Genomic DNA, 26,928 nt, shown 5'->3' with positions numbered 1-26,928 from the left:
GTTTCATGCCTTAGACCTTAGACTTAGACTATAGCTACTACAATAATGTAATTAAAACTTCAGTATATAAGTTTGCAATAGTGCACTGTTCTCTACAGCCTTGCAATTCATTATATGTGACCCTGGACCACAAAACCAGTCTTAAGTGTCAATTTTTCAAAATTGAGATTCATACATCATCTGAAATCTGAATAAATAATCTTTCCATTGATGTATGGTTTGTTATGATAGGACAATATTTGTCTGAGATACAACTATTTGAAAATCTGGAATCTGAGGGAGCAAAAAAATCTAAATATTGAGAAAATCTCCTTTAAAGTTGTTCAAATTAAGTTCTTAGCAATGCATATTACTAATCAAAAATGAAGTTTTGATAGATTTACGGTAGGAAATTTACTAAATATCTTCATGGAACATGATCTTAATATCCTGATGATTTTTGTCATAAAAGAGAAATGTATAATTTTGATCCATACAATGTATTGTTGTCTATTGCTACAAATATACCTGTGTTACTCATGACTGCTTTTGTGCTCCAGGGTCACATATTTTTTGTACACTTTTTTTATACTGGCCTTTTCAGTGCCGCCTTTGCACTTTCTATTATCCATTTTTTAATCTATTATTTTTTACTCGAATATCTCCAAAAAAAAAAAATTGTACTGTACGATAATGTCTGCCTGCAGTTAAAAAGTTCTTGGAAATAATCACATTTGTTTTGCTTAACCTATTTATTCTAATGTCATACAAAAAAAATGTAAAATGTACCATTATAGAATTGTGACTGCACAATAGTGTAGTAATTTAGGAGGTGAAAATACTGTGAGATACATGCAAATGGCAAGAAATATGAAAGCATAACAACTGAACTGAAATGTCAGTCAATATTTTTTTAAACAATGGCACTTAAATTTTTGAACTAAAATGGGCTATTATTGCAATCATATAGCCTATGAATGAATGAAAATGCATATTTTTCAATTAAAGAAAACATAGAGAGTGTGGGCTGCTTCTGGCTTCAACATAATGAGGCCCAAGTTTAAGAATGCGCTAGAAGTTACATTTTTTAAATGTATTTTTTCCCTCTCTATTTAACAGCATTATCTTAAAATATATGGGCATCCATATTTCAACCCCAGTGGCATGACAAGACCGGCCCTCGCGGCCAAAAAAACACTGTCCAGTGGCATACAGCAGATCTTCACAATATCAAGCATGTCATTTAGATGTTATGGGTATAAATACATACAATATATGGCGACTGTCTATGATAGCAGACAAAGCACAGTACTTTGCTAACTGTTTAGCCCTCTTTTGGACATCCCAAGTTGTTGAAGCCCTCTTACAACCAGCCTATATCCTAAGCTACCAAATATGAAAACAAGTAGTCTGAAATGGTATTCAGGAGTGGTGGGTATTTAATGACTTTGGTCATAAAAGCTTCCTCCATACTACCATGCTACCTCCAAAACGAACACCTATACACTCCACATTAATCTAATATTAAGTCTAGAATGTGTTTTAATGTCACTTTTGATGAGGAGTGTATAATCTTTGAATAATATCGGTCTTTAAATGCTAAATATTTAAAGTGTACCTGAAGTATACTGCAATAGTTGCACTTTAGCACAATCAAATATACTAAGTATATCTTTAGTTGCACTTCAGCACTACTTTCTCACATTTAAAGTGCATTAAGCACAAAATTAGTTGTTCCAGTTGAGCAGACTTTAAGTTTACCAGTTTAGTACATTAAAAGTACAATTGCAGGGCATTTTATATTATAAGTGCATATACGTATATGAAAATGTATTTGTAGCATACTTAGCATGAAATAAATGTGTTTCAAATACATTTAAGTATATTTATTTTTCACTGGGGGTAGAAGGCATGGGATAACATTAGTGTTGAAGTTCTCAGGAAATAAACTGACACTATGCCAGAGAGATGTGCTGCTGTAATTGCTGCAAAAGGTGGATAAAAACAGTACGACTTGTGCTCAGAGCAACCATCTGCATGTTTTATGAACATTATGAAATTAAATCATGTTTTGGAGGCAAAAAAGGTCCATGGAAACCGTAAAAACATCAGCGTTTCCCATTAATTAGCTAGACTTTGGTTTCAAAATGCACTGAAAATAAGATCTCCAACATGGTGTTTTGCCAAAGCATCCGTCAATCGAACCACAAAATCCCGATATGGCTCAGAGCGCTTACCAAATCACAAAAAGCTGTTTAAATGTAATTAAATAAGTAGATATGGTCTGTTATGCTGCATGAAGATTACAGCACTTCACTCAAATTGTAATGAGAAACATTTGTAATCCAGTTGTAGATCTCCCTGAAGGTTTCTGCCAAAATAAAAGTCTGAGGGTTTAACTCTTGCTGTGTTTTAAGAGTTAAGTATTGTAATTTTACTACTGTAATGTAAAATGATAAAATTTAATAAATAAATAAATAATTTAAATATTATTATTTTTATTTTTCAGTAATAATAATTATTATTATTCCTAAAACAGCATATTATTAGTAGTAGTATTGGTATTATTATCATCACTAAGACAGCAACAAAATTTAAATGTATTATTATTAATAATTAATAATTATTATCCATTTTATTATTATTATTCCTAGGACAGCAGTATAATATAAAATTATATTATTATTATTATTATTATTTACACCTGTGTGCATGTGATGTGAATGTTTTTTACTCTGTTCAATTTAGTCACTGAAAAGTGGTTGAAGTTCTTAATTTTGCTGTCAAAGTGCACAAGATTGATGCATTTAACTTTAAAAAGTACAAAATATTCTTCCACACCCATCTGAGAGGGACAGAAGCCCACCTTAGTCTCACATAATCCTGCGGGAAACCCTGAAACATTCTTTTCATCTGACCACTAATGGACACAATGCCTTCATTGGCTCGTTCGTTCATTCATCAGCATCACTCTGCCCCTCATGAACACTCTCCTCATTGACTGCATTGTGTTTGTAATTCCCTCATTGTGTGCGGTCTGGAATATGATGCTCTGATACGGCTGTGGAGACGCTGTGATTCTCCAGGGTGTATTTTGGATGCCGTTCAGGAAAAGAAAAGTGGGAGACTGAGTTTCTCTGCTGTGCTGCTATTACAGGAGCAACAGCTACTACAGGCATTTAAACACGGCTTGCTTCTGGATGCTGTGGAGATAAAACACACCAGTTGTGTGGAATCAGACGTGCAGGAGAAACATTCTTTCTAACAAATGCAATGACAGCTGCGCAAATCTACTGCTTAGTATCGATAATGAGGGAAATGATACATCATGAGTTGATTCACTTTAACAGTCCTTATCAATAAGGCTCCACTAAAAATAATGGATGAATATGAGCAATAATGTCTCGTATTGCATTTGTGACAGTCTTTTCTGTTCATGCTTTAAAGCTCTTCAATGCACTCTCTTGATTTAAGAGTTATTTAAATATTATCTCAAGACATATATAGTATTTCAGGATGGCTTTTATTTGATTTCTCTCATTATGCATGTTTATTTTTAATTGCACTTTGAGAAACTTGCTTTAAACATGCCATGTAAAATAAAATTATTATTATTATTAGACTACCTTGCATCTTTGCTGAATGAAATCCAATACTTGTTTTGTGCTGCTGATTCCAAAAATACTGTTTTGTTCTTTTAGTGAAAGGGGAAAGGGGAAGTGGTGTGTGGCTAAGTATGGTGACCCATACTCAGAATTAGTGCTCTGCATTTAACCCATCCAAGTGTACACTCAGTAGTGAACACACACCCGGAGCAGTGAGCAGCCAATGCGGCGCCCGGGGAGCAGTTGGGGGTTCGGTGCCTTGCTCAAGGGTCTCACCTCAGTCGTGGTATTGAGGGTGGAGAGAGTGTTGGTTATTCACTCCCCCCACCTACAATCCCTGCCGGACCTGAGACTCGAACCCACAACCTTCAGGTTACAAGCCCAACTCTCTATCCATTAGGCCACGACTGCCCCATTTTATGTCACAATATATGTCCTCATAATATATAATGCATTTTGTAGCATTTTTGCTTTTGATGAGCATTAGTGAGGTGAAGAAGTTTTGTATTCTCCTTTAATCATCAGAAAAACACCACAAACACATGATTCCTGTCTTCATCTGAGCCAGATTACAACTATTTGATCAATTCTCAGCCCATTTTCACATGCTTGAGTGATTCTGAAGACATTATTTTATACCTAATCCTGATTTCTACTCCTTTGTTAAATTATGCATTTTTGCATAACATTTTTTGACATTTGACTGCTTTTGTTATTTTGATGAGTGCATTAAGGCAGATACATACAACTTAAAAAATAGTTTTTGTGAAAAAAACTACACAAAACTAGAAAGTTTTACTGATGTTTTGGAACTCAGCATCATCAAATTAGCTAATATTAGGCTTTTTTTGGTGGTTATTATTGTGTGAATTTGTAATTGTCGCCTGTTGCATTGTCATGCACTGCAATAAGATGCATTCCAACTTTTAAACAAACATCTGAAGCTTGTTCCTTTCTAATCAGTCTTCTTGTTTTTGAACATAATGCCTCTTGTGTGAAATTGAACGCCTCTAATGAAAGCCTGAGAAACATTTATTTACAAACTAAACCAGTTGCATAGTTCAGTATCCTCCGACTGCTGTTGGGAAAGAAAATAAAACAGCATGAAATTATCAAATTGCATAACATGATTTGCACAGCGGTATCTTCCAGAAGTCAGTGGCTTTACTGATGGAGTTTCCAGCCACTGCTTCACCCCTCAAAAACAGCAACAACCGACCGAGCCGAAGGTCAGAATCCCAGATAATCCCACATAACTGCAACAAGACGACAATCAGGACAGTCCCGAATGGGTTTCTGGGTCACAGAGACTGTTAATCAACAGAATATTAGGCTATTTAAAGCCCAAAACGAGGCAGAGAATAGAGGCAGTGTGTATGCGGCTCATAGGAAATGTGTCGGCTGCGATCGAGCCGCAGAAACCGCTGAATAAATACAGTATCTGTAGCACGGTGTTTGCTTTAGCTCTGCTCCACACAAAGCTCACATTGATCAGCTTCCTCTCTGAATATTGTCACGGAGGAAAATGACGGTTAACGGCAGAAACGCTCTGAATTCATCTCTGTCCTGGAGCTGAATGAATGCATTAAGACTCTTAACAGTGTGGTTTCCAGTACACTGCCATAAAGCATTCTACGAAGTACCATGTGCATACCATGCTGTATAAATATAGCAATCATACTAGTCTGTATAATATATATCAAAGTACCATGGTTTTACCATGCTTTTGAACTATAGTACTATGGTAATACTATGGTTTTCCAGATGCTATCATGATACCAAAAATACCACAATGTTCTCAGAAGGACAGAAGTGTTTCTGTCATTAAAGTAAGAGCAATTTTTCTCAATGACAATATTCAGAGACACAAAATAACAATCTAAACAGCAATGAGATTAAACGGAGCGCAAATGTGACCAAGGACCACAAAAGTGTCAATTTTGTGAAATTGAGATTTATACATATTCTGAAATCTGAATAAATAATCTCTCCATTGATGTATGGTTTGTTATGATCGGACAATATTTGTCTGAGATGCAACTATTTGAAAATCTGGAATCTGAGGGAGCAAAAAAATCTAAATATTGAGAAAATCTCCTTTAAAGTTGTTCAAATGAAGTTCTTAGCAATGCATATTACTAATCAAAAATGAAGTTTTGATATATTTACAGTAGGAAATTTACTAAATATCTTCATGGAACATGATCTTAATTTAATATCCTAATGATTTTTGGCATAAAAGAAAAATTTATAATTTTGAGCCATACAATGTATTGTTGTCTATTGCTACAAATATTGCTACAAATATACCTGTGTTACTGATGACTGCTTTTGTGCTGCAGGGACACTTATGGAGATTTCCCAAGTTCTCAACAACGTCTCAAAGTGTGCTCAGATACCAAAGTCTGCACTCAAAAGAGATCTCAATGCGAACTCAATCATTTCTCATCAAACAATCTGAGCAGCTTCAGTTTCAGTGTACAGCTATACTCTTCTGGATGACGACTAGTGACTCTTTTGAGTCTGTTTTATGTCTCCAAAGGAATTTTAATTAATGAGATTAAATGGACAGCAAATTAGACTTTCTCAGATGTTTCTCTCAAGAAAGACTCCAGTAATCTGACACACAGAGTTGGAGAAGAAATCTCAACATCATCTCAAAATGTGCTCAAATCTGCCAAGATACCAAAGTCTGCAATCAGAAGAGATCTCGATATGAACTCAGTCGTTTCTCATCAAATGATCGGAGCTTCTAGACGACTAGTGACTCATTTGGGTCTGTATTTATTTCTCAGACTAAATTTTAATGACTGAGATGTTTCTATCAAGAAAGACTCCAATAATTTCACACATTTCCTCTGGAGTTTCAGAAGTGATCTCAAAAACATCTCAAAGAGTGCTCAGATAAAATCTGCGATTAAAAGTCTCAATACAAACTCAGTCGTTTCTCACCAAACAACCTGAGCTGCTCTCCACACTCATTTTCCAGCACTATTTTTATTTCTCTGAAAGAATTAAAAACATCTGAGACAAAGTTGATACGTCAATGAAACACCAATCAAGAACTCCATTAAATCTCCTGAGATTTGAAAGAGCAACGTCTGAGCAATACAATATGCATCTGAAATATTGCATCTCGTTAAGCAATAGCGAATTACCATCTGAATATTTTAGCATCTACAAACTCCATTAATGGCATTATGTAATGTTTCCATGTGAGGATGTTCATATTTATGCAGACTGGTTGAGTAAAGGGCATCAGAGGTCAAAGCAATCAGAGCTTTTATTGTCATTCAAATTTGATTGAATAATGCATGCATTCAGTGGCTAATGCATATGCCATTATTTACATCCTCAGTCGGGGATAATTAGCTATTCGCTGACGACGGGAGAAATCTCTTGCGTTTGAACAAAAGCACAAAGCCTTCATTTAAGGTGATATATTTGCTTGTGAAAATGGCTCAAATGTGTCACAAGCAGAATGGTGTAATAGTATAAAGCACCTAGCAACACTAACATCACGTCTGGGCAGCGCACACACACACACACACACACACACACACTCACACACACCCTCCAGGGTAAGCGGAAATTGGTTTTATAAGCGCAGAAAGGCCCTTTGTAAACAATGCATATATCTGAGATCTCAGACGCTCTTTCATGAAAGTAAAGCGGCTCTTTGTGAACGTGTTTTTCTTTGCGCCGAGGGCACAAGGGCGGCAGTCTTCCTCCGTGGCGCGCAGCTCGCAGGCAGAGGAGGCTGTGTTGACAAGCAGGGTTTACTCATGGAAAAAGCGTACAATGCGCACTCTGTTCAGAGACTGACTTTGGATGCAAGTCAGCGCAGAATAAAGCCAGCTCAGTCCGGCTGCCCCTGTGTGGCTTTTTTTGGGTTAAGCCCTCTGGTTTAACATCGATTTTCAGTATACTTCACGTGAAGAGAAACAATGAGTCCAGCTCCAGCGACTTCAGCACAACATCGGAGGGAAAGAGAGACAAAATAGGTTGCAAATGGCATTTTGTGTGTCGGCGTGTGAGTCAGATGTCCGGTGAGATATGGAGAGGCCAGAGTCTTCAATGACCTGAACTGAACTCATTTGATCCAATAAAACAATGACTTTTAAAGGGATCTTTCACTCAAAAAGTTCTTTGTGCACAAATGCAAAGTTTAAAGGGGGGATGCAAATATAATTCAATGCTTTTTTTGTTTTCTCGAAAATAGTTTGAGGTCATTCAAGAGACATTCTCTGGCAAATTCTTTCTCCAAGAAATGTTGCATTTGCTAAAAAAACTTTCGAGATTTTTGTGCACATATGCAAAATTTCTTGTTTGTGCACATATGCAATAATTCAATGTTTTATCACTTTGCAATGCTTTTTTGTTCAATCTTCAAGAGACTTTCTCTCGCAAATTCTTCAACTAAGAAACGTTGGATTTGCTCGGAAAACCTTCGAGTTCACTGACAGCAAACGCAAACTAATTCTTTACTTTTTAATGCTTTTTTAGTTCTCTCTAAAACATTTTGCGCTCCTTTGAGAAACTGCAAACTTTCACAAATGTCTTGAGATCCCTCAAGAAACTTTTCATTTGCTTGCAAAACTTTTGAGTTCTTTTCGAGCAAATGCAAAGATTCTTGGGGAACACAAAGGTTTAGTGAGTGAAAGCAAAGTTTCTCAAAGGAAATAAACTTTTTTGCAAGAGAATGAAAAAAAAAACATGAAATAGTTGTTTTCTTTCCATCTCATATTTTTCCATCATTGCAAAAGATAATTTGGTGCTGTTTTTCAAGAATGCAGTTTCTCGGGGAATGCAAAGGCTTTGCGAGAGAACACGTAGTTTCTCGAAGGAACACAAAACATCTGCGAGAGAATTGTGTTTTTCCTCCAAGCTCATATTTTTTCCATAATACCGTACTGCCACTGTGCAATCCTGTACAACTTCTGTGTCCTGTGGAACACTAAAGGATCTGTTTTGAAGAACGTTGGGAACTAAACAACATTGGAGGCCACTGAATTTCATTGTATGGACACTATGTTTTGCAGAAAAAGGCAGTCGTACAGGTTTGAAACATGAGAAATTGACAGAATGATCATCTTTGGGTGAACGATCATTTTAAGAGCAAATGTTTCTGTTCTTTTGCCCTCGACTGCAGTCCCTGACTTGCTTCAATGATAACTGTACAGTATCTGTTATAAAATATAAACAGCGGCTCACGTGTGGTGTGTTATTAAACGCAGTCTCTTCACATGATAAGCCTGTCTGTCTGCCTTCAGATATGGACTTATGGAGATAAAACAAAATATTGACTTCTAAAGACACTTTCTAATTTTCAACGATTAATCTGTCCACCACAATAAATGTCTATGAATTATATTCACACGGAAGCTTTTCTCAGAAAACACCCATATATGTGTATAAGCTTTATTTTGGTTATTATATTAAACAGTATATACAGGGCTGCATGATTTTGGAAGAAAAATCAATTGTGTTATTTTCTGATAAATTTGTGATTGTAAAATAAATGCAAATTTTAGAAATAAAAAAAACCTCCAGGTTTGCTGTGCTTGTTTGTAGGGCTGCACAATTTGGCCAAAATATTGTGATTATTTATCAATCAATCAATCAATCAATTAATATATTAATAAATAAATAAATAATGTTTTTGTTTGTTGTTGTTGTTATTATTATTATTATTTTATTGCCATATTGATATTGATATAAAATCACAAATTGTTATTAGTATCCTTATTATTATTAATTTATTTTATTATGATTATTATTTTTATTAAATAAAAATGTTAAATAAAATTAGAAATATTGCTTGCGGAATGATTTACTTTAAAATAAAATAATTACCATTTTAGAAAAATATAATAATAATAACTATAATTATTATTATTATTGTAAATTTCTATTAATTGTGCATCCCTTACATTACTCATTTTAATTTTAATTTAATTTTTCATTTTTGATCATCTTTCTAATCGAGGACGTTCCCAAATGTCTGTAAAGTCAGGCTTTGCCAAATTTAGCTCTATTTGCACTCAACTGCAACTCAGTAAACACACACACACACACACTCACACACACACACACACACACACTCACACACACACACATGTTGGGTTTCCATGTTTTATGGGGACATCCCATAGGCGTAATGGTTTTTATACTGTACAAACTGTGTGTGCTATTGCCCTACACCAACCCTACACCTAAACTTAGCCCTCACAGGAGACTTTGTGCATTTTTAGATTTTCAAAAAACTTTATGCTGTATGATTTATAAGCTTGTTTCCTCATGGGGACCAAAAAATGTCCCCACAAGATTAAGATTTACTGGTATTACTATCCTTGTGGGGACATTTGGTCCCCAGGACGTGATGAATACCAGGTGCACACACACACACACACACACACACTCACACACACACTCACACACACACTCACACACACACACACACACACACACACACTCACACACACACACACACACACACACACACACACACACACACACACCTCAGCGTCTCGTAGAGCTACAGTCGGTCCTTCACGTGTGTGTTTGTGTGTCGTCTGCTCAAACACGGACGCTCTGAAGAGTCTCGACACTGAGAGCAGAACTAACGAAGGCTGTTTCACCGCTGTGATGCTAACGGGGGCACTACTAGTTTACATGAGATCATGAGCAGAACACAGGCCAAGTCTGAGCAGAACATCTGAACACATGAGCTTTTATATTTCAACACATATTGGAAGTATGGACCTGCAGTTAATGCATGCATTCATTCACGGCCGGGTTTTCCTTCTAATATGATTATATCTGCATCTACATGCCTATACTAGCTTTTGCATGGGCTGCTAGACACTCTTGAGATGCTGTCCCACAAAAGTTATATTACTTTTATCTATCTATCTATCTATCTATCTATCTATCTATCTATCTATCTATCTATCTATCTATCTATCTATCTATCTATCTATCTATCTATCTATCTTTTTTAATCATATTTAGCTAATATATTTTTGGGCAGTTTTTGTATATTTTAAAGGAGGGCAAAATATGTTTTTAAATGGTTTATTTATATTTTAACATATTTGAAAAATATATATTTTCAAAAATATTAGTTTTTGCTGTATGAGGCACATCTGACTGAGAACACGTGTGAATCTCCTTTAGTCAAGGATACCTGATCACATGTGTGCCGTATGTGTCGGAAACCTGGTTTTCAGGGACGAGGCTGTTATATAAGCTACACACTTGTGCGCTGATAACAAACAGACACTCACATCCCACTCGAACACTCGCGAAAACAAGCTAACGATCAACAGATGTGCGCTTGAGTAATCGCTCAGTGTTTGGCTGAAGAAAAACGCTGAGAAACCCTGTTTACTGTATCGCTGGAACGAGTCGCAGATCCGTTACTGTATGAGCCATTACTTGAGAGATTCCTTCAACAAGCCACACTGAAAATAACCAACCAAACGTCTAAATTCTGTGTCATTCAGAGAAACGGATCGTGCATTTCCACATTCATCATAAATCAAATATAGAAGAGGTCCACTGATTGCCATTATAATAAATAGGAGAATAGAATAATTAGGTGTGGAGAGAATAACACTAAAGTAAAGCTCATTATCCAAACAAAAGATGCTGTTAAATAAACTCAACATGCATTAAAATGAAATGTTTCAGTTGCGTGAAACGAGAAAACCATGAGAAATGATACGAGTAAAACCTGAAAACACATCAAAACATCCAAAATGCCATAAGATCTGAGAGCTTTCAAAGATTTAGGGTTTTCTTGAAAGAAGTCTCTTCTGCTCAATAAAGCTGCATTTATTTGATCAGAAAAATACAGTAAAAATTGTGAAATATTATTCTAATGTAAAACAGCTGTTTTCTATGTGAATATGTATTAAACTGAAATTTATTTCTGTGATCTGCAGCAACATATATATATATATATTCACAGCATTAATAGTTGTTTCGCAGACAGTTACTCGTGCAGAATTCAAAGATCCATCACTCAGAAAGTTTTGTTTATTTAAATGTTTGTTCATTAAATATTCAGTCTGATTCTGATCCTGATGTGTAACAAATTTAACTTATGAAAGCGCTGTGGGAAAATTTGTCTAGTTTTGAATAGAACGTTATTTAAAGGTTACAAAACGTTTCTTACAACATTCTCCTAACTTGATTTTCACTTATTAGAAATATTTGGCAACACTGCATCGATGATTTGTCTGGCCTAGAACATGGGTTAGTATACGTTATGCAAATGTTGGGGGCGTAAACAGTAATGATCCTGACTGTACTGTTATGTTGGGATTCACCTCTTTTTCAGTGGTCTTTTGCACGCACAAGATTTACATAAGGAGGAGGAAACAATGGTGCTTGAGGCTCACAGTATGTCATTTCCATGAACAGAACTCTTATTACTCAGCTATGCCAAGGTAAATACAGTCTTCCATTCTATGGCACCTTTAACAAATGCTACTGAAAGTTGTGTGAACTTTCTCTGTTAGCTGGAAAAATCCAGCACGTTTGCAAACCTTTATCTACATCAGACGCGTACATAAGGTCCTGTTCAGTGTGAATGTGCTGGAAACACTGCGTTACCTGCGGCTCGCTGGCACTGACTGTGGTTGATGTACATGAAGTGATCGTCGCAGCTCTGAGACGAACAAACACAGCCGTCGGCCGTCAGATTACAGCCAGAAAACACACACGCCGGGTTCACGGGACCCACAAACCTGTGTCTGTGTTCGTGACGGCGAGACCCTGAGAAACACAGAGAGTTACAGGTCAAACACAGGCTAGCCATGATTAATGCACCATATAAATCCACATTACTCTAATGTAAACTTGGACACATTTCTGGTTGAATGAATTTAATTAAATTTAGGTTTAAATAACGTTATGCTGAACATAAACAATGTGACATGAAAAGATTTATGAAAAGATATATCATGCATTAACCTTTTAAAACATGTCCCAGAAGAGCAGAGTGCATGTCTGCTTTGGGACCAGTTCCAATCCCAACACAATGAAGCAAAAGGCAATTAAAAGATTATTGTGCTGATGCTAATAAAATCTATATATTGAATGTGTTATGTAATGTTTATTAGTCTTTCTTTTCTGTGACGGGGCTGTTCAGAGAGAAAATACAAGAGTTTATGTTAATTTAAATCCTAAATACTGTTTATTTTGTAACCAAAATACTAATAATAATTAGAAAAAAAATTTAATACATAATGAGGGGCTTTTAATCATAAACAAGTTTGATATACACTGACTCTTATTTTGAAATGTCTTTTCTTTACTACTTCCAGCTGCTCATTAAAAAAAGAGTAGAGAAATATGGGAACCAAAATACGAATAATAATAATAATAAAATATTTTATGTATAATGAGGGACTTTTAATCATAAAGAAGCTTTAAATACCAGGGACTATTATTTTGAAATGTCTATGCTTTACTACTTCTGACTGCTTGTTCAAAAACATGAGATGAGAGAAATATGGGAACCAAAACATCAATAATAACCCCAAAAAATAAATTAAACAAATTATGCATAATGAGGCACTTTTAATCGTAAACATTCCTAAATTATACAGGGACTCTTACATTGAAATATCTATACTTTACTACTTCCAGCTGCTCATTCAAAAATATCAAACAAAAATGGGAACCAAAATACCAATAATAACACCAAAAACATGCTTAATGAGGGACTTTTAATAATTTACAAGCCCGAAATACAGTAGGACTCTTATTTTGACATGTCTATGCTTTTCTACTTAATCTACATCTCAAACATATTATAATATAAAACCTTAAAGTAAACATTATGATCAATCAATAAGCAATTGTTAGACATAAATAAGACAAATTTATATATATATATATATGCCATATGTGACCACAAAACCAGTCATAAGGATAAATCTGTATCTGAATAAATAATCTCTCCATTGATGTATGGTTTGTTATGATGGACAATATTTGGCTGAGATACAACTATTTGAAAATCTGGAATCTGAGGGAGCAAAAAAATCTAAATATTGAGAAAATCACCTTTAAAGTTGTTCAAATGAAGTTCTTAACAATGCATATTACTAATCAAAAATTAAGCTTTAATATATTTACGGTAGGAGATTTACTAAATATCTTCATGGAACATGATTTTATGATTTTTGGCATGAAAGAAAAATCTATAATATTGAGGCATACAATGTATTGTTGGCTATTGCTACAAATATATGACTGCTTTTGTGCTCCAGGGCCATATATGGGTAAAACCTCTTAAAATGATAATTGAGATTTTTGTTATACTATTTAAGACTTGTTCTGGCCTTAAATTTGATCAAATCACATGTAGGATTATTTAAAGAGTTTTTATTCTCCGGGTGAAATCGGCACCTGTTTTCCCAGCATGCACGCAGGCGTCTCTGTCGGGAAAGCTGTAGGTCCGGATGCAGGAGTGTTTGGATTCACACACACACTGTTCATCCACACGCTCACAGCCGCTCACCAGCGGACAGCGCTCGTCTGCATCATCTGCATCCGTCACATCGGGTACCACTGCGGAGAAGAAGACAGTGTTACCATGGTAACCCAGGCTCGTTTGGTCTCCGTCTCGGCTGTCGCAGAGATTTGTTTGCTTTCATTCCACAGAATGGCACCAAACAGAAATGCTTAAACAATGTCACGTCTGGAAAGATATCTTTAATGTCTCCGTTGTTTCAGTGAGATGGAAAGAAACAGACTTTCACCTGTTCTCAGACTTTCCTTCAGCCTCACAAGTGTCTCCTCTAATGTAGGTCAAGTATTCAATCATCACTATTATTATAACTGCTCATAGTTACGATTAATGATTTGAAGTGCCAGGGTTATTAGCTATAAACTGAAATAAAACACAAATATTAGATGAAAAACATAAATGAACATAAAAAGTGGAAAATAACTTCAATAAAATCAGTTGAAGTTCTAAAATAACTCAAACTAAATAGAAATGTTAAAGCTAAATAAAAGCTAAATAGAAATAATTTTAAAAAGCACATCATTTTACTTAAACTAAAATGAAAATGAACACTGAAAATAAAAATAAAAGCTAATTCACAATATTAATAAATAATATAATAGTATACAATTAATACTAAAATAACACTGCTAAGTAGTAAACTCAGTGTTATTTTATATAATATATTTTCTGTTTATATTTAGAAATAGATGTTATATTTTGTTTTCACTTTATTTTTAGTTAAATTATTGTGTGTATTTGACATTTATTAAAATATTTATTTATTGGTTTTAGTTTATTTAGTTTTAGTTATTTTAGAACTTAGAAAACGATCATTTTTTCCTTGCCAACTAGCAATAAAATATATTTAAGGTTAAGTACTAAAATGACTAAGTCCTGAGGAGAAATAAAAACAAATTAAATAAAAGCTAATTCAAAATATTAATAAATACTATAATAGTGTATAAATAATACTAAAATAACACTACTAAACTCAACAGTGTTATTGCAGTATCACCGATATTCTATTATATTTTTGTTAATATTTTGATTTAGACTTTATTTTTTAAAGTTTCGCTTTAATTTTAGTTTGAGTAATTTTGTCATTTTATTAGTTTTTTTTTTTATTTCTATATAGTTTTTTATATTTAAATTTTTTAGTTCATCTAGTTTTAGTTATTTTAATACTTCAAGTTAAATTAAATGAAAAAGATTTTATTTATTCATTTCTTTATTTTATTTTTCTTCGGTTAATGCTTATTTTGTTTCAAGAAACAAATTTTTAATGATTTAATTTTACATTCAGGTAATGATAGTAAACCTGCTTAGTACTGTAAACTAATCTGACAATAAAACCACAGTGAGAAAAAATCTGAGAACCTCTGAGACAAAACTGACACTTGACTGAAACATAAACGAGCTCAGAAAGAGCAACCTCAGAGTAATAGTATTGTCCTTCACTAGAAACAGCTCGAGTCTTTCTAACTTCCACTGCCTCAGGTTTCTCGTGAGCTCTCCTGGAGTCTCCACATCCTTCACATGCATCTGTGTTTTTCCTCTGTCCTCTACCATGTGTGTTAAATAAGTCTAGAGTATCCACGTCAGATGCAGACCCCCTCGGGCTCCTGCAGGTTCTGGCTGAAGACCCCCCAGCCTGCTGCATGTGAATAAACAAAGACAAAGCGGCTTCGGCGGCTCCTACGGTCCCCCATGATGCTCTCCTGGGGCTTGGCTCACAAACGCTCACCAAACAAAGCAGAAGAAAACTGCTCAGCAGACGCATAGAGATGCGTTTCTACTCTAAAAGACCTGAGGAGAAATAAAATCAGACCTGAAGTAAGAGTAGATGTGTTTTTAGTTCAAATCTCATCTCATTTTTTCTGGTATTTCGCAATACTGTGTTTTTGTACCATGGCAATACTACAGTATTTTGGACAAGGTACTATGGCAATACCATGTCTTTGGACATGTATTATGGTAATACTGTTATATTTTGGGGCTATACCATACTTTTGGACAGGTGCCATCATGGCAATACTATAGTATTTTGGATTATACCATGTTTTTGGATAATACCATGTTTTTTGTACACGTACCATGGAAATACTACAGTATTTTTGGACAATACCGTGTCTTTGGACATGCACCATGGAAATACTACAGTATTTTTGGACAATACCGTGTTTTTGGACATGCACCATGGAAATACTACAGTATTTTTGGACAATACCGTGTTTTTGGACATGTACCACGGAAATACTACAGTATTTTTGGACAATACCGTGTTTTTGGACATGCACCACGGTAAAACTACAGTATGTTTGGGCAATACCATGTTTTTTGTACACGTACCACGGAAATACTACAGTATTTTTGGACAATACCATGTTTTTGGACATGTACCACGGAAATACTACAGTATTTTTGGACAATACCATGTTTTTGGACATGTACCACGGAAATACTACAGTATTTTTGGGCAATACCGTGTTTTTGGACACGTACCATGGAAATACTACAGTATTTTTGGACAATACCGTGTTTTTGGACATGTACCATGGAAATACTACAGTATTTTTGGACAATACCATGTTTTTGGACATGTACCACGGAAATACTACAGTATTTTAGGGGCAATACCATGTTTTTGGACATGTACCATGGCAATACTATAGTATTTTAGGGGCAATACCATGTTTTTGGATATGTACCATGGAAATACTATAGTATTTGGGGGTAGAGATGCGTTACTATTCTAAAAGTCCTGAGGAGAAATAAAAACAGACCTACAGTGCTATTAGATGTGGATATCAGCTCAACTCTCCCACTGATCTCATCGTCATCTAGAAGAAACAATTGAGATATAATGTGTTTTCTGATTTATTATGAGGCCCAAACTGGCTAGCACAGTAACCACATTCTTAGACATGACTGAGCACTGAAACCAAAGCAGCCAGATATTGGTGCATTTGGCACAGAAACGTCCCGTTTGTGGAAACCCACGTCGTGGTTCTTCTCATGCAGACAGTGCCATCACAAACAGGCTTTTCAAAACAGCCATCGAATGCCTTGCCAAAACTTTCTCTATTATTTCCTGTCACCTCAGAATGATCCGCTCCACCAACGTCTTTTCCATATGAATACTTCCTGTGAGGATATTTTCATATTTTCACACGACCCCGAACACTGGCGCCCACAAAGCACATCTGTTCATGTCTACCGGTCAGGGACCGGTTTGTGTTTATCTGAACAGGTTTACCAATCAGAGTCTGGATCAAACTAGAAAATCCAGAAGGATGAATAAACACGGGAAACTTACTTTGTCTCGAATAAAAACAGCTGTCTAAAGTCTCATTTAAAAGTCTTATTTTGGATTACTTGACATTTGGACATTATAAACATCACAGCAATAAACTGGGAGTTAAAATAAGTGCAAAAGTGTCTCTACTAACTAAAAATTCAATAGTCAAACAATGGTCTACTGGACATGGATCTATGACAATACTATAGTATTTTGGGAGCAGTACCATAACAATACTATAGTATTTTAGGGCAATACCATGTTTTGGACATATTCCATGGCAATACTCTAGTATTTTGGACAAGATACTATGGCAATACTGTTTTTGGACATGTACCGTGACAATACTATAGTATTTTGGGGGTAATACCATGTTTTGGACATGCATCATAAAAAAAAGTAAAAGTCGTGACGTATTGTCAAGTATGGTGACCCATACTCGAAATTGGTGCTCTGCGTTTAACCCATCCAAGTGCACACACACAGCAGTGAGTAGTGAACAAATGCACGCACACACACACACACACACACACACACACACCCGGAGCAGTGGGCAGCCATGCTGCAGCGCCCGGGGAGAGCAGTTGGGGGTTCGGTGCCTTGCTCAAGGGCACCTCAGTCGTGGTATTGAGGGTGGAGAGACCGCTGGACATTCACTCCCCCCACCTACAATCCCTGCCGGCCGGAGACTCGAACCCACAACCTTTGGATTACGAGTCCGACTCTCTAACCATTAGGCCACGACTTCCCCCAAATCATGACAATACTATAGTATTTTGGGGGTAATACCATGTTTTGGACATGTATCATGGCAATACTATAGTATTTTGGGGGTAATACCATGTTTTTGGACATGTACCATGACAATACTATAGTATTTTGGGGGTAATACCATGTTTTTGGACATGTACCATGACAATACTATAGTATTTTGGGGGTAATACCATGTTTTGGACATGTATCATGGCAATACTATAGTATTTTGGGGGTAATACTATGTTTTTGGACATGTACCATGAAAATACTATAGTATTTTGGGGGTAATACCATGTTTTGGACATGTATCATGGCAATACTATAGTATTTTGGGGGTAATACTATGTTTTTGGACATGTACCATGAAAATACTATAGTATTGTGGGGGCAATACCATGTTTTTGGACATGTCATGACAACACTATAGTAGTTCGGGGGTAATACCATGTTTATGTACATTTACCATGGGGATACTATAGTATTTTGGGGGTTATGCCATCTTTTTGGACAAATGTCATGGCAATACTATAGTATCCGGGGAGCAATAGGCCTACCATGTTTTTTGGACATGTACCAAGCCAGTACTATAATATTTTGGAAAAGGTACTATACAAAATGGAAATTAAAATAACAAAATAGTGTAAAGGTGTTTCCACTGACTGAAAAGTAACAAAAAGTACCATGGTGTTATCAAAGATCTTCTGGACATGGTAATACAGCAATAGTATGATTTTTTTTTTTTTTTTTTTTTTCTGGAAATGTACTTGCTGAATGCAGATTAGTCTGAAATAAAAACAGTCTGGTCTAGTTTTGTTATCTAAAGTCCACATGATAACTAGTTTAATCAGTTTCAAGGAGGTTGATTGCAAACATGTTGCGTCCTTCTCACTATTGTTGTTTCTCTTATAATAGTTACGGGTCAAATGTGGGAAGCTGATATTTTATCAGCATAAAAAGGCAAACAGAAGAACTGGAGATGGTTTTTCTTGGCGTCCAGACAGAGACTTCTGATAGTCAAGACTAAACAGTCGGTCCGACTGACAGTGATTGAACTGCTAAGATGGATTCATACTGGACCAGTTTGGGAAACCTGTTTGAAAACAGTCATTATTCTGTTTGGAGACTCTAGTCGTACTAAAATAACACACTGTAGCTGTAAATATGCAGTATTGATGATGTAGAGGTTGTTAATTAGCATATTTGCAGGTTTTGTTTGTAAAACAGAATAAACTGCAGAAAATGATGATTATTTTTGGCCACCAAATTCATAAATGCAGTGCAAATATTCTGAAGGTATATAAACAAAATCTACACTCTTAAAAATAAAGGTTTGCATCTGTGGTTCCATAAAGAACCTTTAACATCCATGGAACCTTTCCATATTGAAAAAAAAAGGTTCTTTATAGTGGAAAAAGGTTCTGTAGATTACCAAAAATGGTTCTTCTACAGCATTATTACAAAAACCTCCATTGGTACCTTTGCTTTTAAAAGTGTAGAAGAATCTTTTGGGGTTCCCCAAAGAACCTAGCAGTGGTCAGTTCTTAAAAGAACCATTTTTTTTTTAATATTCTAATTTTTTTGCAATAGAAAAGTTCCATGGATGTTAAAAGTTCTTCATGGAACCATCAATGACAAGAACCTTTATTTTAAAGAGCATATGACAAATGGATGTACCCCAAAAAAGACCGATATACAATATTTAACAAGCTCTTTTAATTTTCACGTCTTCCATTCACCTTCAGCCATGTCAGAATATAAATAGCCTCATTAATTTCTTTGCTAATGGGGGGGGGAGAAGTAATTAATGATGGCAATCATGAATAATGTATTACTATGCTAATGAGATGCTGGTTAATCAGTGGCTGGAAAATGACACTCATTATTTAACCTCAAATTTTCTACATGTTCATATTACATCTGCATTTATTTCCCTCTAAATAATGACCACACAGAGAATATCTGAACCTGAAAAGCACAGGCAGTAAAAAGGCGTTTTACTTTAGGAGTTCTGGCTCTCGGATGTAACTCAGGTGTTGATTTCAGGATCGAGACCCCGCAGACAATCTCAATCACAGCATCCATTACAGCTTTTTTCAGCTGCTTACACACTAAATCTTTACATGTCAAAGTTTCTGAAAGCTGTCACTCAAACAGCAGAAGCACACTCCAAATCTGCAAAACCAGACACTAATTCTCAGCCTTCATCTCAGTTTTCAATTTCATAAAACACTTTTTGCAAAACACAACACACAGTTCTCTATGTAACACACAAACATCTAACAGGAATTAATATCATGGCAAAGGTGTTTGCAAATGTTTGCTTTTGAGATGTGTTTGTGATATTTTGAATGCAGTGCTTCGTTTTGCAAGAGATGTGAGGCATTTTGCATTTTGTGTGCAATTCTTGGATTTGTGTGTGAAGTAAAAAAAAAAAGAGGCAAAGTTTTGAAAAGCAGTTTTTGTAAAACTGTAAGTCAGACTTGTTCAAAGTGGATCATTTGTAAAGCAATTAACCCCAACACTGCCCAGTAAATAAAACCCAATCAAGGACATGATCTCTCGGGATTAACCACAGACCCCACAGGAGGAAGATGAAGACGAGGGGTAATTGAGCTCTAGAACCTTCCCACAGACCGACTTCTGCTTTCTCTCAGCCGTCCGGAGCAATCCAAGTGTTTAGACCTGGAGAAAGTCCAGCTCCAGCCTGCCATTGTGACCCTCTCCTGACTAAACTCTTGGACAGGAGCCTAACATCACATCATAGCTCAAATCACAGGACACTGCGGTCAGTCATGAGCCAAATCATCTCGTGCAGTTACATCAGCGACATTATTAAATCGATGAGCTACGAACTAATTGAACATTTAGATCGGAATGCTAAACCTAGATTCACATTGACTGAGCAAATCTTGATTATTCTTGATTACTTCACAATTTGGACATTATAAACCTCATAGTAACAGAATGGGAAGTGTAAACCAACTAAAAAGTACTGAAAGCACCATGGTATTATTTTCTGGATATGGAATTATGGCAATACTATAATTTATTTTAGTATTTTAGACAAATAACTATGGCAAAACCATGTTTTTAGACATGTACCATGACAATACTACAGTATTTTGGGGGTAATACCATGTTTTTAGACATGTACCATGACAATACTGTAGTATTTTGGGGGCAATACCATGTTTTTAGACATGTACCATGAGAATACTACAGTATTTTGGGGGTAATACCATGTTTTTAGACATGTACCATGACAATACTGTAGTATTTTGAGGGCAATACCATGTTTTTAGACATGTACCATGACAATACTACAGTATTTTGGGGGTAATACCATGTTTTTAGACATGTACCATGACAATACTACAGTATTTTGAGGGCAATACCATGTTTTTAGACATGTACCATGAGAATACTGTAGTATTTTGGGGGCAATACCATGTTTTTAGGCATGTACCATAACAATACTACAGTATTTTGGGGGCAATACCATGTTTTTAGACATGTACCATGAGAATACTGTAGTATTTTGAGGGCAATACCATGTTTTTAGACATGTACCATGACAGTACTGTAGTATTTTGGGGGCAATACCATGTTTTTAGACATGTACCATGACAGTACTGTAGTATTTTGAGGGCAATACCATGTTTTTAGACATGTACCATGACAATACTGTAGTATTTTGGGGGCAATACCATGTTTTTAGACATGTACCATGACAATACTGTAGTATTTTGGGGGCAATACCATGTTTTTAGGCATGTACCATGACAATACTACAGTATTTTGGGGGTAATACCATGTTTTTAGGCATGTACCATGACAATACTACAGTATTTTGGGGGCAATACCATGTTTTTAGGCATGTACCATGACAATACTACAGTATTTTGGGGGCAATACCATGTTTTGAGACATGTACCATGACAATACTGTAGTATTTTGGGGGCAATACCATGTTTTTAGACATGTACCATGACAATACTACAGTATTTTGGGGGTAATACCATGTTTTTAGACATGTACCATGACAATACTACAGTATTTTGGGGGCAATACCATGTTTTTAGGCATGTACCATGGCAATACTGTAGTATTTTGGGGGCAATACCATGCTTTTAGACATGTATCATGACAATACTACAGTATTTTGGGGGTAATACTAATAACATGTTTTTAGACATGTACCATGACAATACTACAGTATTTTGGGGGTAATACCATGTTTTTAGACATGTACCATGACAATACTACAGTATTTTGGGGGCAATACCATGTTTTTAGACATGTACCATGACAATACTGTAGTATTTTGGGGGCAATACCATGTTTTTAGGCATGTACCATGACAATACTACAGTATTTTGGGGGTAATACCATGTTTTTAGGCATGTACCATGACAATACTACAGTATTTTGGGGGCAATACCATGTTTTTAGGCATGTACCATGACAATACTACAGTATTTTGGGGGCAATACCATGTTTTTAGACATGTACCATGACAATACTGTAGTATTTTGGGGGCAATACCATGTTTTTAGACATGTACCATGACAATACTACAGTATTTTGGGGTAATACCATGTTTTTAGACATGTACCATGACAATACTACAGTATTTTGGGGGCAATACCATGTTTTTAGGCATGTACCATGGCAATACTGTAGTATTTTGGGGGCAATACCATGCTTTTAGACATGTATCATGACAATACTACAGTATTTTGGGGGTAATACCAATAACATGTTTTTAGACATGTACCATGACAATACTACAGTATTTTGGGGGTAATACCATGTTTTTAGACATGTACCATGACAATACTACAGTATTTTGGGGGCAATACCATGTTTTTAGGCATGTACCATGGCAATACTGTAGTATTTTGGGGGCAATACCATATTTTTAGACATGTACCATGACAATACTACAGTATTTTGGGGGTAATACCATGTTTTTAGACATGTACCATGACAATACTATAGTATTTTGGGAGCAATACCATGTTTTTAGACATGTACCATGGCAATACTGTAGTATTTTGGGGGCAATACCATATTTTTAGACATGTACCATGACAATACTACAGTATTTTGGGGGTAATACCATGTTTTTAGACATGTACCATGACAATACTACAGTATTTTGGGGGCAATACCATGTTTTTAGGCATGTACCATGGCAATACTGTAGTATTTTGGGAGCAATACCATGTTTTTAGGCATGTACCATGACAATACTACAGTATTTTGGGGGTAATACCATGTTTTTAGACATGTACCATGACAATACTGTAGTATTTTGGGAGCAATACCATGTTTTTAGGCATGTACCATGGCAATACTGTAGTATTTTGGGGGCAATACCATATTTTTAGACATGTACCATGACAATACTACAGTATTTTGGGGGTAATACCATGTTTTTAGACATGTACCATGACAATACTGTAGTATTTTGGGAGCAATACCATGTTTTTAGACATGTACCATGGCAATACTATAGTATTTTGGACATACCATGGCAAATACCATGATTTTTGTACATGTATCACAGCAATACTACATTATTTTGGACTATGTAACTATGGCAATACCATGTTTTTGGACATGCACCATGGTTTTTAGCATGGTAGTAACGTGCCATTGTACATATTAATCAATATCACACCACATATCAAAGTACAATTGTATTACCCAACTGATATCATCACTTTACCATGGTACTGTCACAGTAACCAACTCAGTACAGAATCAACTGATCATATCAATCAACATAACCACATCCATCATTCAATCATGACATGATGCACAAGAAGCCAAACTAGAGAGAAACTGTCAAGACCCACAACCATCCTCCTCCTCCTCCTCTTCATCATGGGTGGTCTTATACACTTTATAAACATGCATTCTTCTTCTTCTTCTTTGCTTTAATGGTGGTCAGCATCCAACGATAAGTTGCATTACTGCCACCTACTATACTGGAGTGTGGGCCTGAGTCAACTGCCTCCCAGATAATAATAATAATAATAATTTAAAAAGAATTCTGTTAAGCAAGCCAGTTCTTCTCAGGTAATTAATGACCATTAAGTATGTCTAAGTATGCTAACTTCCGTAGAACTTTGTTTCCTAGTTTCTTTCTTTAATATTTCTCTTTCTGTGATGTACTTTTGGCAGTGTATGTGTTCTATCCTGACAATGATCACAGAAAACAGTTGGATGTTTCTCTATCAGATGTAATGTTTTATTTAACCCTGTGTGTCCCATTCTCAATCGTGTAATTATAGCTTGTTTTGTTATTACCTTTACCTACTTTCTCCTGGATTCTATAGTAATGTCTGCCTGTTACTTCCCAATCCCAGTTACATTGCCTTTCCTTTATTATACTATTCTTAATTATTACTTTTGCTACCGATTTACTGGATTTCCATAACCTCATCTAGCTTACATGCCTCCTCAGCTAAAACATCTGCAACTTCGTTCTCTTTAATTCCTATGTTTGCTGGAATCCACATGAATGATATTGTCACATCTACTCTCTAAAGTCTAAAAAAAATCTGATATTTCATATAAGCAGTGTTGGGAAGTAACTAGTTACATGTAACTAAATTACGGAATTTAATTTGAAAATAAATGTAATTGTAATCAGTTATAGTAACTGAGATGATGTATAAAATGTATAATTAAATTACAGTTACTTATGAAAATGTTAACACATACAGATTTCATAAATTACAATGACTGCTCTTAAATATGAGACATCAATATTTCATGGACACAGAATAGGACACATGCTTATTCCATAACTGTTTTATTTCCTATTTGGGTTTATGTGTATGCTTTATTTTTTAAGATGAACTATTTTTCCCCAAGTCATTGTTACATACCAGTGTTTCCTGTCATAACTAAGCAAATATTTCATTTCAAAAACAGTATCATAGCTACTAAACGTGTTTCTTGTTATGGTTTTAGATCAGTATTTAACCTCAGCATGATCTCAAAGGAAGTCTGATTTTGTGGTGGCTGTGCTTTAACATTAAATTATTATAACCTCAATTCAAGTGATGAAGAATTTCGAAAGTTCGAAAGGTTAACCCTGCCTGCTTTATGTTTCAAAATGACTAACAGTAAGTAATTTAGAAAAGTAATCAAATGTAATCAGTTACATTACTTTAATAAAGTAATTGAACTAGTTACACTACTTATTACGTTTTAAATAGGGTAACTTCCCCGGAAAAAAAACCCCAACAGAAACCATCACAGAATTTGTAATGGTTTTACTGGTTATAATGGGAATTGTAATGGTGCCTATTGGTCTCTACTGGCAATTGGTCGCCTTCTATTGGTGGCTTGATAAAACCACTAAATCCTAATGGAATATGTCCCCAAAACACACTACAGAAAACCATTTATAATGGTTTTAATGGTTAAAAGTTGATGGATTGTAATGGTATTTGTAGTGGACACCATTAGAATTTCTGTGATGGTTTCTATTGCTTTTTCCAGCAGGATTGTAATCTGTAACCTATTGCATTTCCAAAGTAACCTTCCCAACACTGCACATATGCAATCCTGCCTGTTCTTTGATGATATCGATAAGCATGCATGCAGCGTCGTGTTGAAGCTCGCGCGCGGCACTGACCTCTGCAGACACCTGTCTCAGGTGCGAGCGCGGGTCCGGTTCTGTTGAGCGCCGCGCAGGTGAGTCCGGATCCGCAGAAGCCCAGAATCCAGTCCGGTCCTCCGCAAGGCTCCAGCTCCAGCCGGGAGCAATGCTCGCATTCAAGAGCCCCAGTCGCCCGAGCGCAGAAGCCCAGCAGCAGCACACTGAAGAACCACAACCAGCTCTGGTGACACATCGGGATGAACTTCACGGAGTCTCAGACGCGCAAATCCAAATAAATCCAGAATACAGAGCTCAGCAAACTTCCCACAGACTTTCAGTTTTACGATCCTCGCTGGGAATGATGCACGTTTCCAGTGAGTGAAAAGTGTCGGTAAAGCTGCTACAGTGATGATGATGAAGATGATGTGTCACTGAATCACTGACACTCAAACTGAGTCTCAAACACGCGTTACAGCGAGAGAGATATCAAAGCCACGCCCCTGACGATGACTGACGCGGAGCTCGTCCAATCACAAGCTCAGCACAAACAGATGAATGAAGCATCAGTTACTTTTATCAGCAGATTGTTGCTTTTCAGTTTCTTTCATTATATGCACAGAAACACTGTTGCATTTAAGTGCATTGCATTGTTTTATTTCTGCCCTACGTCTGTATAATTCATTTGGACCAATTCTTTAAATCAACTAAAAGGTTATATTTCAACAAGTGCAATATTTCATTGCGTAAAAGTCTTTATTCATCATGGTATCAACATGTCAACTATACTACCTAAGCACTTGTCACTTACTGCTTGATTGCACATAAAGTCTACTTTTTTCGCTCACATAATGTCTACATTTATAATATGCACATTTATAATCTTGTCCTCTGTGTACTGTTTAATAGCACATTGTGTATATTGCATTATGTATATTATATTGTATTGTACAGAGTATTACATATAATAGTAGACGCTTTAGTGTATAATAAATAAATTAAATGTATTTTTGGCAGTTTCTTTGCTTTGGCTGTCTTTCTTTCTTTCTTTCTTTCTTTCTTTCTTAATCAGTGTTTCACACTTTAAAACACTTTCCACTGTAAGCGTTGACAGAAAGTCTGTGGTTTGCATGTGAGCACAGAC

At 35.8% G+C, this 26,928-nt stretch overlaps 1 protein-coding gene across 1 annotated transcript in view; it reads right to left on the bottom strand.

Moving 5' to 3' along the window:
• Positions 1-26,240, bottom strand: part of LOC306849937 (cysteine-rich motor neuron 1 protein) — a 57,913-nt gene extending 31,673 nt beyond the window's left edge. The window contains exons 1-3 of the mRNA XM_079385325.1: positions 25,824-26,240; positions 14,010-14,171; positions 12,207-12,368 (exon numbers count right to left, since the gene is read on the bottom strand). Coding sequence (XP_079241451.1) covers positions 12,207-12,368; positions 14,010-14,171; positions 25,824-26,040 — 541 coding nt within the window. The 5' untranslated portion in view covers positions 26,041-26,240. The remainder of the gene's footprint in view (positions 1-12,206; positions 12,369-14,009; positions 14,172-25,823) is intronic.
• Between the last annotated feature and the right edge of the window lie 688 nt (positions 26,241-26,928).

The sequence above is a fragment of the Barbus barbus genome (genome assembly GCF_936440315.1).
Source record: "Barbus barbus genome assembly, chromosome: 30".
Classification (NCBI taxonomy): Eukaryota; Metazoa; Chordata; class Actinopteri; order Cypriniformes; family Cyprinidae; genus Barbus; species Barbus barbus.
The sequence above is the reverse complement of the archived record's forward strand: the minus strand, read 5'-3'. Positions and strand labels throughout refer to the sequence as shown.